The 15,561-nt window shown below is 41.7% G+C and overlaps 1 protein-coding gene across 7 annotated transcripts in view; it reads right to left on the bottom strand.

Moving 5' to 3' along the window:
* Positions 1 to 15,561, bottom strand: part of GGPS1 (geranylgeranyl diphosphate synthase 1) — a 48,379-nt gene that overhangs the window by 22,985 nt on the left and 9,833 nt on the right. For 4 of the 7 annotated variants that reach the window (XM_039531496.1, XM_039531500.1, XM_039531495.1 and 1 more), the window contains one exon: positions 15,344 to 15,434. The exons of 1 other annotated variant lie outside the window; for it this stretch is intronic. In XM_039531496.1, coding sequence (XP_039387430.1) covers positions 15,344 to 15,413 — 70 coding nt within the window. In that variant the 5' untranslated portion in view covers positions 15,414 to 15,434. Of the gene's footprint in view, positions 1 to 412; positions 489 to 1,280; positions 1,679 to 15,343; positions 15,435 to 15,561 lie in introns of those variants that run through there. 2 more of the 7 variants (XM_039531499.1, XM_039531501.1) reach the window with 2 other exon arrangements.

Genomic DNA, 15,561 nt, shown 5'->3' on the forward strand with positions numbered 1-15,561 from the left:
GCTAAATGATGGGTCTCAGAGCTCTGTCTTCTTAAAAAGATATTTTTTAAAAACCTTTTTGTTTATCAGCAATGCACTATCCACAGCCCTCTTTCTGCTTTGATGGGTTTCTGAGTTTATGTGGCACTGAACTGTTGCTCAATGTGAGAGATGCAATGAAACATTGCAACTTCTACAAAATAGTTTGGCTTCCAAATTCTTTAACATAATCCGTTGCAGTAATCTTTTGAGGTTTGATTTACTTTGAACACACATTTTACAGTAACTGCACAGGTCTTCTGGTAGGCAGTCAACTGAGATCACTGTATTACAATACCTCCCCAACGTCCATATCTACCAATCAGTGAGTTGATGCCAGAGTGTGATTTGCTACTGTAAAGTGTCCATCAAAAAATTCTGTCAAGTGCCTCACCTTTTTATTAAAATAAGCTGCTAATTGCATCTGGAAGGAGGTACAGTTCCTTGTACAATGTCCCCTCTCCAAGCAGCTGCAAGAGGAGGGGGACAGGAAATGAATGGGGATGAGAAGGTGCGGGAGAGATACCCAAGAGCAGTCCTGCAGAGAAAGAAAGAACAAGTCCTGTCCCACCCCATGCCTGGATTAAGCAGCTAGGACAGTGGTTCTCAAACCTTTTTACTGGTGACCCCTTTCACATACCAAGCCTCTGAATGAGACCCCCCCCTTATAAATTAAAAACTTTAATACATTTAACACCATTATAAATGCTGGAGACAAAGTGGGATTGGGGTGGAGGCTGACAGCTCATGACCTCCCATGTAATAACCTTGCGACCGCTGGAGGGGTCCCAACCCCCAGTTTGAAACCCCCTGAGCTAGTAGCTCTCTGCTTGGGTGCTCCCAGCAACACAGGGAAGATCAGACCCACCTCCTGGTGCCTCCTCCAGCTGCAGGAACCTCTGGGGCTGCTGCCCAGTCCCAGAGTGTCCTGCAGCAGGGGGAGACACCCAGAGGAGGGTCTGGTGTCCTCCCCCCAGTGACTGTGCAGGGGGATGGACAGTCCTGTTCCTCCCCAGACCAGACAGAGCTAGGAACCACCTTTGCTGGGGTGCTCCTAGCACCAGGGAAAGATCCGATTTCACAGGGAAAGGCTTATTTCATAGCCCATGACCTGTTTTTCACAGCCATGAAATTGGTAGGGCCCTAGCCATGGGGCAGCTGGATAAGAAAGCCAAGGTAGGATGACAAAGGTGGTCAGGGATTCCCCCCTTTCCTGAGTCTCCCCCACCAGACAGACAAAGGTGCCAGAGCAGAAGACTCACCCATTGCTGGAGTCCACCCTCGAGCGACAGTGGTAAGAACAGCCACTGGAGTGGGGAGACAGGAGGGAGAATATAAAAAGGGGTGAGGGTAGGGAAAACAGATGTTACCCACTCCTCTCCATAGGGCTGCACATGCAGGGAAGAGAGAACTAATGGAAACTGGAAGGAGTAATCAAACAAATGAAAGAGATTGGGGATTACAGTTGGCACTGGAGTGGAAAAAAATTCAGCTCTTAGAGCTGCACTGTAGGGAGTGTATAAGTAAGTGTGTGTGGGATACATTGATTGGTGAGATAACACAAGGGCAGGGAATGCACAGTACATGGGGCTAGTGGAGCCAGCTGAGGCAGTAGGTAACAGAGCAAGGGAATAGGTCAGGCAAAGAAATGTGGGAGAGGGGGAATAACAAGAGTACTATGTGATGTGTGTGTGTGTGGGCGGGGGGGGGGAGGGGAAATCAGGAGCAGTGAACCACAAGCAGGGGACCTGTGGACAGGCAGGGGGAGAAGAGGGCCCATTAGCCCAACAGAGAGAAATCCGAGGAGGAGCAAATGCACACCCATGTGAGGTTGCCTAGTAAGTAAGTGGTTACTGCAGCCCCAAGGCAAGTGAAGACAGGCAGGTGGTGAGCAGACTCAATGAGGGCATGGACAGAGGGCTCCAACATAGCTCCTCCTGCCCTCCCAGCAGCAATAGCAGAAGCCAGCAGGCAGCCTCTTTCTTCAGCAGCAATGGGAAAAGGAAGTCTGTCCAGAGCGATAAGCACATCATGTCACTTTTCACAGGTGGTCACTAATTGTGTGTGTCCAACTTGATACTCTAGAGTCTTACTTGCAGGAGTTTTGGCACTCACAGCTGCAAATGAAGTCAATGAAGCTGTGGCTTTGAATACAAAATGCCATATAATGCTAAGTACTCCAAAATAAATAAATAAATAAAATCAGGTCTTAACTGTCTCAAACTGGGCACCCAAGTTTAGTGAATACTGCTAATCTTAAGCTTTGTGCTTCAACTCCCCATCTGTAAAATGGGGATACTACTACTCCCTTTCCCCACCCCAATCTCACAGGGAAAATAAATTGATCTATGTTTGTGAAGCACTCAGGTCTCACACTGATGAGCACCATGGAGGAGCCCACGATGACATAATTCTGTACTGGGTTTGAATAATGTGCTGTAAATGAAAGATCTAGAGTCACATATTGAACAAATAGAACAAGATACTGAACACGACAGTGGACACATCATTCTGTTCACTAAGCCAGGCAATCACATGCAGGAGAAGGAACGTGTTCAGTGTGCACAGAATCTTTGGCAATTTTAGCAGCTAAAATCTTAAGGAGTCTATGAGCATGCGTAAACAGGTTTTACCAAAGGCTTCTAACTTGGCCAAGTTTGGTTGGCTTTTCAGAGGATCAGTAAGAGGCACATCCTTGACACAAAAGCCATCCACCAGCCAAATTTTAAGTCCCTGCTCCAAAGCATGTGGGCATTAGAGCTTCTCAAAAAAAGTAAATCAGAATTTTTTGAAATGGCAGAAAAGCATTTTTCTCCTTAGCCTTGTTCTCAAACAGGTGAGTTGTTTTTGCTCTGAAATTTAACAAAAACAAAACAAACTTTAGCCTGAAGTATACAGTTTCAACCCAAATGGCTTAAGTTTTGACAAAAAATAAGCAACTGAATAGTTTTATAATGGGACATGTCGGGCAACTTTAGGTAGTGCTACTAGCCCCACTGTAAGTAGATCCCCATAAAAGTAGATCTGATGCTCTTAAAATCAGAAAAAAAAGTAAAATATCAAAGGTTAGCTAAAAAGTTGTCCAGAGCACTTTTGAAGTATGTTACATTTACTCCGTAGTCTGGAAGCCAGCGAAGATGGCAAGGGGTAGCTGGCACCTCCCCCTCACCCAAAAATATTTCGTTCTACCCCTTCTGCCTGTAGTAGAAGAATAGTAAGGGAACAAACCTCCCCTGCTGCTGTGGTATATGAGGTGTGACTGTAGAAGTGCTTAGTGAAATGCAAAGATACTTCCTTACCTCAGTGAGCAGGAGACTGCTGCTGAAATGCAGCGCCTACAGGACGCACACCATCTGAAGTGATATTTCAACTGATGACCATTCCTGTGTCCCTGCTTGATTGGGGAATATCCCTGAAGGCTATGACACTGCAATTCAGACAGAGACACCCAGTTTTCCTCTCCCCACCCCAGCAAACAGAAGCCGGAGGAGTTAGCTGAGAGGGACACTGCTCTCAGCCTGGCCAGATCCCTTAGGTATTGGGCCCGCCCCAGGCCAGTCCACATGCAGGGGGGGCAAATGCAGTTACACCCACCCACCCTCAACTAGCCCAAAACAGTAGCTTGCAAGAGGGGCCTGGGACCCAACTGTGAAACCCTTATTTCTGTATAAAAACTGAAAAAAATATCAAGCAACTGATCAGAAAAGTTCTGAAATTGTCAATGAAAACAAAATGCAAAGAAAAGCAGCTACTCTAAAATGTGCTAAGACTCACCCTCAACTTCAGAAATAGACCTAACTTTGGAAAAGCCAGCAGGAGATCGCTATACCAGCATAACTTCTGAACACTGTGCCTTAGGCTATGTCTACACTACAGTCCGGATAAACGCTCCTAGATCGATCCACCAGTGGTCGATTTAGCGGGTCTAAGGAAGACCCACCAAATCAACAGCAGATCACTCTCCAGTCGACCCCTGTACTCTACCCTCAACAAGAAGAGTAAGGTAAGTCAGTGGGAGATTTTCTCCCATTGACCCCCTGCACTGTAGACCCTGCAGTAACTCGACCTAAGATACGTTGACTCCAGCTATGTTATTCACACAACTGGAGTTGCATAGTGTAAATCGACTTACCGCGGTAGTGTAAACATAGCCTTAGATAATGACAAAGATGGTATCGTAGAAGAATCGGAAGTAGAACATTCAGCATCAGATTTGCCACCAGATGAAGACATGGAAGGAAATGACTGGGTAATATGGTGAACAGAAGCTGAAATGGAACCCACTCGATAACACGGTAATCCCAGGGAATAAGATTCCATCAGGACCAAGTGATATTGTGCAAGTTGTATCTGATGGCCCAAAGCAACCACACCTAATATCTTAGCCTCAAATAAAATACAAGAACAAGCATAACCAGTTTCAAAAGAGCAGCTTGGTTTAAGTTCATGGATTGAATATAGCAAAATACCAAATGCAGTTTACTGCTTTCCATGCAGATTTTTTTTCCAACCTCCACTGCTGTAGAAAAATCTGTTTCTTGGCAAAACAGAATCACAACACAATCACAAGAGCTGTCAAGTGGTATAGTAGGCTTCATTTTGAAGATATTCAGTCAAAAGATGGTCTTTCAGTTCAGCCACAAATTACTGACAGACATTTGCTTTACTGCAAGAGAACTGAATGTATACCAAAGTTGTGGCAGATGTCCTGCAACTCACTGCAGTTTGGGGGATTGCTCAAAGAGAAAGCAGCAACGACAAGGGCAACTTCCTGGAGCTCCTAACAGCCAAATACAATGATGTGTTAAAGAAAACAAAGTGAACCATGCAATGCAAAATACACCCATTCATCAGTATAATATGAAATAATTCAACATTCCTGACAATATATTTGAATGCATAAGCCAAGAATAGAAAGAGGCTAATATTTTCTCTGTATTGATTGACAATTAAGGATGTTAGCAAAACAGTTGCATGGAGATATTTGCATAGCACTGTACGACAAATTTTTTTGGTTTCCATCCTGCTAAGTCACTCGATGCAAAGTTCTTAAATATGTGAAGAACACATTGTCAGTATGGTACTGATATACAGAACTGCATTTCTCAGACTTATGAGGGTGCCAATGTTATGAGTGGAAATTTTAGCGTGCAAGTTCCTATGGGAAGAAGTACGGCAAACATTGCACATTCATTGTTTCAACCACAGGCTCAAATTAATTATTGTGGATATATGCAAAGAAAACAAACACTGGATATTCTCTCCACCCCTCCCCCAATCCTGGATCAGATATACTTGCTAAATTCATAGCCTTTCAAAAGAAAGTACAACCCAAACAGTTTTGGAATTGTGTGACAATGGGCACGAGAAGTTTCTGATTGTAATGCTGTGAAAAAAGACAGTTTAATCCATTCTTGTGTCATTAGCTGTTATATCAAGATATGTCAAGAGGTGACAGGGCAGTGAATGCACAAGGTGTTAGTTCAGACTGACTTTATTGCCCTCTTTTGGATGTGAAGGAAAATTCAACTTCTTAAAGTTACCTTTATTTGTAAAGGTCACATCTGAGTGTGACTTGTCTCAGGTATGCTTATCTATGAACACTAGTATCAGTGAATTACTGAACATGAGTGATTTGGAAGATGCATCTGATGAAATATGGACTCAAGCCATTACAATTGCTTCAGAAAAATCATTTCAAGGTACCTGAAGTTTGGGGAGTACATAGCTGTGTATGAATTGTGTGTGACTAGGTGGGATTATTCCTCTGTTGAGTGCTGCCTGTGAGAGAATATTCTCATGCCTTCCATGTATGAAAGATCACCTGAGGAACTGCATGACAAGTGATTGGCTAAGGGACTTGGCTGTCATGGCTACTAAAAAACAAAAGTTGAAGTCTCTTGAACTGAAGAGAGCTGTCAACAGATTTGCTGCTGCTAACAAGAGGTGCATCAAGCTTAAGAAAGTAAATAAATTGTCAGACATTTATCCCCATTCTATAAAGTATGTGTAATAAAATCCTTGCTCCCCCAATAATGGTTCATCACCCCTTTGCTCCCTGAACTAGTTATACTAGAGTTACCCCTGCTGGAAACATATGTAATTCTGTTGACATGTTAATGATAGAAAGGTAAAAAGATGTCATTTGATTGGTTTTTAAAAAAAAACCAAAACAATCATAGTTTCAATTATATCACCTTCCATGGGGTGGTGGGAGGGAGGGCGGAGAATGAGACCCATCTCTACCCCAGCTCCAGGTCCTTCTGTTGGTGGAAATTGATAATACAAGGTCATTGGAAAGGGACTCACTACAGTTTAATTTGAAAGCCCTTTCTCTCATGAACACAGTGGTACTAAACATGACAAACCTAGAACAATTACATAGATATAGATGAGAAAATATTTAAAAAAGGAATTTTTTTAAATTATACTTTAACGCAGGCACACACACTGAACTGTGGCTCTCAACTGACAGTATTGTGTTATCAGTTAATGCTCAAAACATGACACCATATATATATTTAAGATTATTATAATGGAAAGAGTGCTTTAAGTTTATTTGCGATCAGTAAAAAAGAAGCAATTCAGTGGTACTGATAATCAGTTTAGTACATTATGCCAAGAGTTATAATGAGGCACTGGTTAAAATATCACCACCCAGGTAGAAATTAGTAGAATCCATCCACAAACAGTATGCATAGTTACCTAAAACATACATTTAATAATTACAATCCCAAAAGAATTTAAAATTCCTTATCATTTTTATACATCACTGGGAAGATGTAACACTGACTAGTAGCTGAACCTTTAGAGAATACCACTCCAAAGGACCTGGTTAAAAACAATGCTTGGTGGCACATCACATGTGATGACAAGCACACCCACAAACTGAATTTGGAAGGTTGGAAAGGAAGTACATTGAGCATCTGGGAAAAAGTCAAAGATGTTAGGCAAGTGCTAGCTGTGGGTGAGGCTTGCCTTATACTAGGTCTCATGGCATGATTTTCAAGAATAACTGCTTCTTGAAGGCAACCATTTAGCACTCTTTCAACATGTATAACAGATGAGAAACAGCATGAAGCAGTCACTCTTAGCAAGAGCACTGCACAGAAAGTAAAGTGAGGGTATTGACTCCAGACGCCCACACATACAATGAATATCACATTGAGCACTACATCAGGAATATATGTAAATGTTGCATCAAGAGGTAAAAGTAAACACACTGATTTTGCAACTGTAAACTGTTTGACTGAGCTGGAGTTTATGAATTACCTTGCAGAGGTTCTACTGGGGAGAGGGAAGTGATGGCGATGGGCAATGCACAGGCTAAGTATGTACAGAAAAATGTGGTTTGAATGTGAGTGAAGAACAAATATAATTTAGATAATATTTTTACCTCAAGGTTCCAAAGATACAGACAAGGTTTTCATCTTGAGACCAAAAGACCAAAAACATCAAGACACTTGATCACGGCCTTGGATAGACCAAGATGCTAAACAGAAAGTTAATCTTGAGTCTTCAAGAACCTATAGGATATGGACATAATTTTTAGCAATCCTATCTACAGAAATAAGTCTCAGTGCATATGCTTAAGAGCTGCAAAAGACATGCAGCTATCAAAGCAGAAGAAAGCACTTAAGTCAACAATAAGAGACCATTTGCAGCTGCTAAATTTTTACAGAAAAGTTTTGTCCTACAATAAGTTGGAGTTTCAGGGATCCGCAGCTGATGTCAACCCTGGGGAAAAAAAATTGTGACATCTGTACTTCAACTGGTGCATCGGTGGTCACAGGGACTTCAGCAGCAGCATGAGGAGCACAAGGCTGTCACTTTCACACAAAGCTTCACATGAGTGCTTAACTGAAAAGCAGATTTCCAAAATGTATATGACAACTATATGACATATGTAATCTACCTTTACAAATGGCTGTTGGTTTAACAATTCATTCCAAAACCCACAGAAAATTCCTCATGAAGCTTATGCATAGCACTGGGTCCTCTACTGACCACAATAAAGTGTTCCATATGGAGACTCCAAATACAAACGAGGTTATTTGTCATATGGAAAAGAATGAAGGTTTCTATATTCTCTCAGACTTTGACAAAGTTAGATATATATTTTGTGCTGCCAATAACTTAAAGTTCCACAAAGGTACAGCAGATGGCAAAGGTACCCTTTGTGCTACTGTTATGGTCTGCTACCAGGAGCATATTAATAGAGACCAGTCCCAGCCTCAAGTGCTGTCTGGATCAGCAAAGAACCACTCCCTGAAGGAGCTTTCTGGCTTCATGATTCACTTTCCTACCAAAATCTACTCCTAAGGAAATTCCACATAAGTCTGCAAATTTTGTTTTTCAATAAATAAATGTGGAGGCTTCAACACAGTAGTGGGGAGCACAGGCCACTGGCTGCACAGTGAGGGATCTGGATGCACAGGAGTTCATTGAGTGGTGGTTTCCAGGTGCAGAATCCCATTGCCCCTGCAAGGATTTCAAGAGAAGGTGGCTCAGGCTCAGCAGCGGGGAAAATGGGCATGGGAGCTCCAGCTACTGCCAAGTGGATGCCACATGCTGGGCTCCTGTTTCCCCCCATTCCTCCCCAACTGCCTCCTCCCCCCACCCACCCCAGGCACTCTGTCGTGCAGAAAACAGGATGGCTCACAGAACACAAAAGGAGAGCAAGAACAGCATTAGTACCACAAGACGGCATCCAGCTGTAGAGTCAGCTTGCCATAGGGGAACCCTTGTTCACCTGGGCAGATCTGTGCTTGCAGAAATGGGGGGCAGCAACATGTGACCCTGAGTGCCCCCCCCCGTTTAGAGGGGCTATGCCCCCGGGTGTCCCCAGCTGCTTGGAGATTTACCTCTGCCAGCTGCTCTGGGTCCTGGAAACCATGCCAGTATATAACTGCTTTGCATCTTCCCTTTGCTTTCCCGTCATTTTCTGTGGGGAAGCAAATAAATCTGCAGGCGGACATGAATTCTGCCTGCACACAGTGGCCCCAAATTCCCCCAGGAATAAAGGTCCAAAAATTCTAAAGTCAGCCATCCAACTTTCAACAAAACAGTAATTAAATTAGCTATAGTCGAGCTTTCCCCATTCACTAACCCTGACCGAACTTGATTAGTGCGCAAAAGTAGGATGCACTCCAGAAATGAAAAAAAATCATTCAGTATGGCTTCCATCGAAGAGACAGAAGATGTACCCTCAAGTGAGCCGGTCACCCAGGACATACCATACTGCACCATTTCAGGAGAAAGGTAAATGACTGCAACTTGGTCAGCCTTTAAAACTCAGCACCACATGAATAAAAGACTCATATATGCATCCTGCCAACCACAACTGCTAGCCTCACTGATTGCTCAAGTCACTCAGAAAAATGGTTACTGACAGGGGTGCCTTTGCAAGTTAAAGTAATGGAATGACACTGGGTGACTGAGTGCATACAAAATTACCCTCCTTTCTCAGGCATACATGAGTCTTGGAGAATGGACTGATCACAGCATTTACGTATGAAATACCACGAGCTCACAAGTAAATCCTTCAGCTAATCAAATGCTCTTATGCAAACACCAGATGCTCACTAACCTGCATGTTTGGCCAGCAACCTACTTTGTACAGAAATTTGCAAGTGCAGTGCGGACAAAGATCAGTGTGATGTTTTAGCAGCAGTGTCCTTGATAGAGATGACACTGATGACTAGTTTGATGAATAAATGTTTTCAATCCTCCATCTCAAGGCTGACTTCCCTAGGATTAGCCAAGATCAATGTGTTTATGTAACCAATACACTGCTGTGTTAAAGTAGAACTACAGAATGTTGATTTTTAAAATTTCTTGAATATCTACATACTTGTTCTAGGTTTGTCATATTTGGTACCATTGAGTTTATAGGAGAAAGTGCTTTTGAATTAGATTCCTCTGAACCCATTTCTGACAACACTATCATCAAAATTTTCCCCTGCCGGAGGATGCAAAGCTGGGAGGAGTAGGGGGAATTCTTCCCCTTCCATGCCCACAAAGGAGGACACCATGGAAATAATGATTTTTACAGATCGAATGACAAATCTCTTTTCTTTAAAACCTCATTCCATGGGTGAGGGATAGACTATACTATGCTCCCAGACTATTGTTATATCAGTGTGTTCTACAGAGTAGAAGTGGAATCATATACACATATAAATAAAAGAAACACTATCAGATCTGCAGTCCACTTAATCCTGTATTCTTCAGTGGCCAGGTCCAGATGCTTCACAGAAAGATGCAAGAAACCAGACAGAAGTGGGATTAACTGCACCTCATGAAGATCTCAACCTAGTCTCTGGTATTTAGAGAGAAACCCTGAGCCATGAGGTTCTCTCTTCCAAAACTCTAAGAGTAAACTAAAGACCTCTGGATATTCTGGTTATCCATACAATTGTCCAAAACTTCTTTGAAACCTTCTTGTTCTCAGTGACATCCTGTGGCAATGAGTTTCACAGTAATTACGTACCAAGTGAGAAAGCATTTCCTTATTATAGACTTTGTCATATTTCAATTTCACTGAATGCCCGTTTTATGAGACCAGGACCTTCTGTTCTCCTGATCTACCTTATCTAGATTTGTTATATCCATTGTAGTTTAAGGTAAACAATCCCTGATGTTTCAGTGTCTATGTGAGAGGTTTTCCATACCCCTAATCATTCTCATTAACTTTCTTTGATCTCCTTCCTTTAAGATACAGTACCAGTACTGATAAAGTATTCTAGATAAGGGCATCAATTACTGATTTATACTGCTATTACATTTTCTGAATTGTTTCCAATCCCATTCCTTACACATCTTAACATTGCCTTTTTGATTGCAGCTGCACATTGATCAGAAATCTTTATTGAGCTGTCCATAATGTCAAGTTTCTTTCCAGACTGGATATTGTTTAGAACTCTCTAAGGTACACAAGTCGTATTCCGCACACTCCTAAGTGTGCATTACTTTGCAATTTATCAATATCGAACTTCATCTGCCACTAAAGTTGCCCATTCAGTTAGCTTGGTTAGGGTCCCTCTGAAGTTCTTCTGTGTTCTCTGGAATTGACTAACCTAAATAACTGTCATCTGAAAAAGGTTTTCTACCTCACCATGCATCCTTCTTTCCAGAAGATTATTAAAGTGTATGCTAACACAAAAGAAAGGAGGTAACAAAGGAGATGCACAAATGGAGAAGTGCCACTCTGCATGCTTCTTCCATGCTACAGTAGAACCTCAGTTATGGACACCTGGGGAATGGCAGTTGTTCACAACTCTGAACAAGACACTATGGGATGCTTCTCAGGACAGACTGCTTGGAGCAAGGGCTCGCAGCTTTGCAGGGCTGCCCGGCAAGTGGGAGAGGGGAAAAGGAACTGGTTCTAGCCCCCTGGGCTGCAAGGGTGATGAGGCACCTGGGGGAACTGCAGCATCAGTGGGCGCACAGTGCAGGCTGTGGCCCTTTAAAACTGAGTTGTTCCTCCAGAGTGTAGCATGCAGGCAGGAGCTCAGGTTTCAGCAGCTTACATTTCAGGCAAGGTTTCAGAAGCAACTTCAGAAGTTTATTTCCCAGGCTCTGAGCTTGCATACTTCTCCCCCTTCCAGCCAGGGTGGGGAGAGAGGAGAAAACAGCATTCACCACCTGTTATCTGTAAGTGGCTGCCCTGCACTGTGGCAAGTAGGAGGTGGGGACAGGCAGCCTGGATGTGCCTACCTTTAAGATGCAATACAGGTACAGTACAGTACAATATTTGCTGGTTTCATCTCTGCTGATAGCTTACTTCCGGTTCTCCATTGTGTCCAGTTGACTGGTCAGTCTGTATCTTTAAGGTTCTACTGAACTCTGCTAATGTCACTGACAAAACCATGCACCTCTTCCATGGATAGAGGACTGCAGTCTCAGATGGGTCACTCCCTCATCTTTCTAAAGTACAGAATATGCTTAAACTTTAAAAAAGGAATCACTAGTAACACCCCCTACAGATCTCAGTCATAGCCAAGACCATATGCCCCTCCACATAGAGCAGGATAAAAAAAGATGTTATATCTGTTTACACTCTACATGATCCCTTAGAAGTGTTCTCTTTTGAAACAGCTTTCTGTCAATCTTGAAAGTATTATAATGATAATAAATGAGCTTAGCAAAATGGTCAGTTTCATAGCCAAAAATGTACAGGGTGAAAAGACAACATCACAGTAGCACCTCAGAGTTACGCACACCTTGGAAATGGAGGCTGTTGATAACTCTGAAAATGTTCTCATGGGTGAATACCCACTTTGTCAGATGCATGTAGTGGAAATTTCCAGAGGCAGGTATAAATATGCAGGCAAGAATCAGTCTAGGAATAACAAGGTTAGTTCAATCAGGGAGGATGAGGTCCTCTTCTAGCACTTCAGGTGTGAACACTAAGGGAAGAGAAACTGCTTTTGTAGTTGTCTAGCCATTCACAGTCTGTTTAATCCTGAGCTAGTGGTGTCAAATTTGCAAATGAACTGAAGCTCAGCAGTTTCTCTTTGAAGTCTGGTCCTGAAGGTTTTTTTTGCTGCAGGATGGCTACCTTTAAGTCTGCTATTGTGTGTCCAGGGAGACTGAAGTGTTCTCCTACAGGTTTTTGTACATCGCCGTTCCTAATACACTTCTACCTCGATATAATGCTGTCCTTTGGGAGCCAAAAAACTTACCGCGTTATAGGTGAAACCGTGTTGTATTGAACTTGCTTTGACCCACCGGAGTACTGCTTTACCGCGTTATATCCAAATAATTGTCATATCGAGGTAGCGGTGTATCTGACTTGTGTCCATTTATCCTTTTACGTAGGGACTGTCCAGTCTGGCCGATGTATATCATTACAAGTCAGAGATTTTCCCTTAACCTGGAGGAAGGAGGGTTACTGGCAGCTTTTCTTCTCCTTCCCCACTCCAACCAGATATAGTTGATAGTCACACTGGAATTATATGTGGTACACAGATAATCCCTATGAGTGAAGCAGTTATAAACAATGAAGTTCCCTATAACCAAAGGGAGGTTTCACTACAAGACCCTGCCTATGTCAGATATTTGGCATACTAAAGGACCATCTATACCCAGAGTATGCCTATTAATGCCGCTTGACCACATCTAAAAATTTCTCCCAAGTATGTACAGGCATTCACATCATTTTCATTAGAAGCAGCAAAGAATCCTGTGGCACCTTATAGACTAACAGACGTATTGGAGCATGAGCTTTCGTGGGTGAATACCCACTTCGTCGGATGCAAGTAGTGGAAATTTCCAGGGGCAGGTATATATATGCAAGCAAGAAGCAAGCTAGAGATAACGAGGTTAGTTCAATCAGGGAGGATGAGGCCCTGTTCTAGCAGTTGAGGTGTGAAAACCAAGGGAGGAGACTTACTTTTAGTCTTCAAGAGTTCACGGTACAAACCGGATGGAAGTCACAGCTGTAATGCACTAACAGTTTTACTATTTCCTTCCTATATGGGACTAGTCACTGCTTTGGTGGCTTCTCAGATTTATTTTCTATACTTCATTGCTCAGAGATGAAAGCTACAGAAGCCACTTACCTGTATACATGCCACAACATATGCTATAGTGTTGATTTGAGAGTTACTGTCCTAGCGATCAGCTTCCTTCTGCCTGAATTGTTACCATGTCTCCGAGGAGGCACTCCTCTGAACATACTACCAGCCAGCCTGAGACCAATATACAACCCCGGCTGACCATATGGGGAGATTAAGTGACCCAGAACAGCAGAAATCGGTCCAAAGGAAAATTCTGGTGTATGACCAAATGTTTAAGCAGCATGCTGAAAAGGGCGTAACTGAGAAACCAACAGTACAGAGAGATCAAAAGGTCCAAGTACACCAAGGCACAGGTCAATAGTAGGGTCAGGATTGACTATGTCCATTTCACAAGAGCTGGACCAAGTCTTTAGCACTTTCCGTTTCCCCAGAGACATTTGGACCAGTGGCTCTTAACCTTTCCAGACTATTGTACTCCTTTCAGGAGTCTGATTTCTTTTGCATACCCCTAAGTTTCACCTCACGTAAGACCTACTTGCTTACAAAATCAGGCATGAGTGTCACAGCACACTATTACTGAAAAAAATTGCGTAACTTTTATTTTTATATGGCAAAAGAGAAAGTTACATAAACAAATTCTATGAAATTTTAGTTTGTACTGACTTCACTAGTGCTTTTTCTGTAGCCTGTTGTAAAATTAGGGCTGTCAATTAATTGCAGTTAACTCATGCAATTAACAAAAAAATTAATCGCTATTAAAAATAATGATTAATAGCAGTTTTAATTGCATTGTTAAACAATAGAATACCAATTGAAATATTTTGGATTTTTTTTTATAATATATTGATTTCAATTACAATGCAGAATATAAAGTGTACACTGCTCATTTGATTAAATATTTGCACTTTAAACAACAAAAGAAACAGTATTTTTCAGTTCACCTCATACAAGTATTGTACTGCAATCTCTTTATGGTGAAACCAACTTACAAATGTAGAATTATGTACAAAAAATAACTGCACTCAAAAACAAAACAAAGTCCACTCAGTCCTTCTTCTTATTCAGCCAATCACTCAGACAAACAAGTAGGACTGAGTTGATTTGTAGGCTCTACAGTTATTTTTTTGTACACAATTCTACATTTGTAAGTTGCTTTCACCATAAAGAGATTGCAGTATAGTACTTGTATGAGGTGAACTGAAAAATACCATTTATTTTGTTTTTACAGTGCAAATTTGTAATAAAATAGAAAGGGAGCACTGTATACTTTGTATTGTGTTATAATTGAAATCAATATATTTGAAAACATAGAAAACATCCAAAAATATTTAAATAAATGGTATGCTATTATTGTTTAACAGTGTGATTAATCACAATTTTTTTTAAATCACTTGACAGCCCTATGTAAAACTAGGCAAATATCTAGATGAGTTGATGTACCCCCTGGAAGACCTCTGTGTATTCCTGAGATTCTCAGCCAGGAATATGTGTACCATTGCATTAGACATTATATTGGTTCTATACAATAGAGTGGTGACGGGAGGGGGAAGAACAATTTCTCTGAATTTGATAGATCAGAGGGACAATGTCAGAAGTGCTACATTTCTCTTAGTCTAATCCTAGTGGTTAGGATTTTCTAACTAGAAAAATTCTGCTCCTTTGAATAAAAGAATTAAACTGCTCAGAATCAAATTCCATACAAGTCAAGACTGGACAGAATTGTCCTCTACTTATTCTTTTGAATTTGATCAATCTCTGAAAACAAATAGACAAACACAACAGAATGATAAAAGGACACTTGCCTGGCAGTTGAAGTAAATACTTGTATGGCTCTAAAAGAATTCTTTCAGATGTTTCTTCCATTCCCTCCATTTCAAGAAGCAGTGTTTCACTCTGTCAAAGAAAGGAGACTTCTTACTACCACAATCAATGTTAGAGAATTAAAAAGATATAGAATGGAAGCCAGCCCCTAATTCTAAGAAAGAAGGGAAGAGATAAGCATGCTTAAGGGATTTAGGAC

The sequence above is a fragment of the Mauremys reevesii genome, linkage group 3 (genome assembly GCF_016161935.1).
Source record: "Mauremys reevesii isolate NIE-2019 linkage group 3, ASM1616193v1, whole genome shotgun sequence".
Classification (NCBI taxonomy): Eukaryota; Metazoa; Chordata; order Testudines; family Geoemydidae; genus Mauremys; species Mauremys reevesii.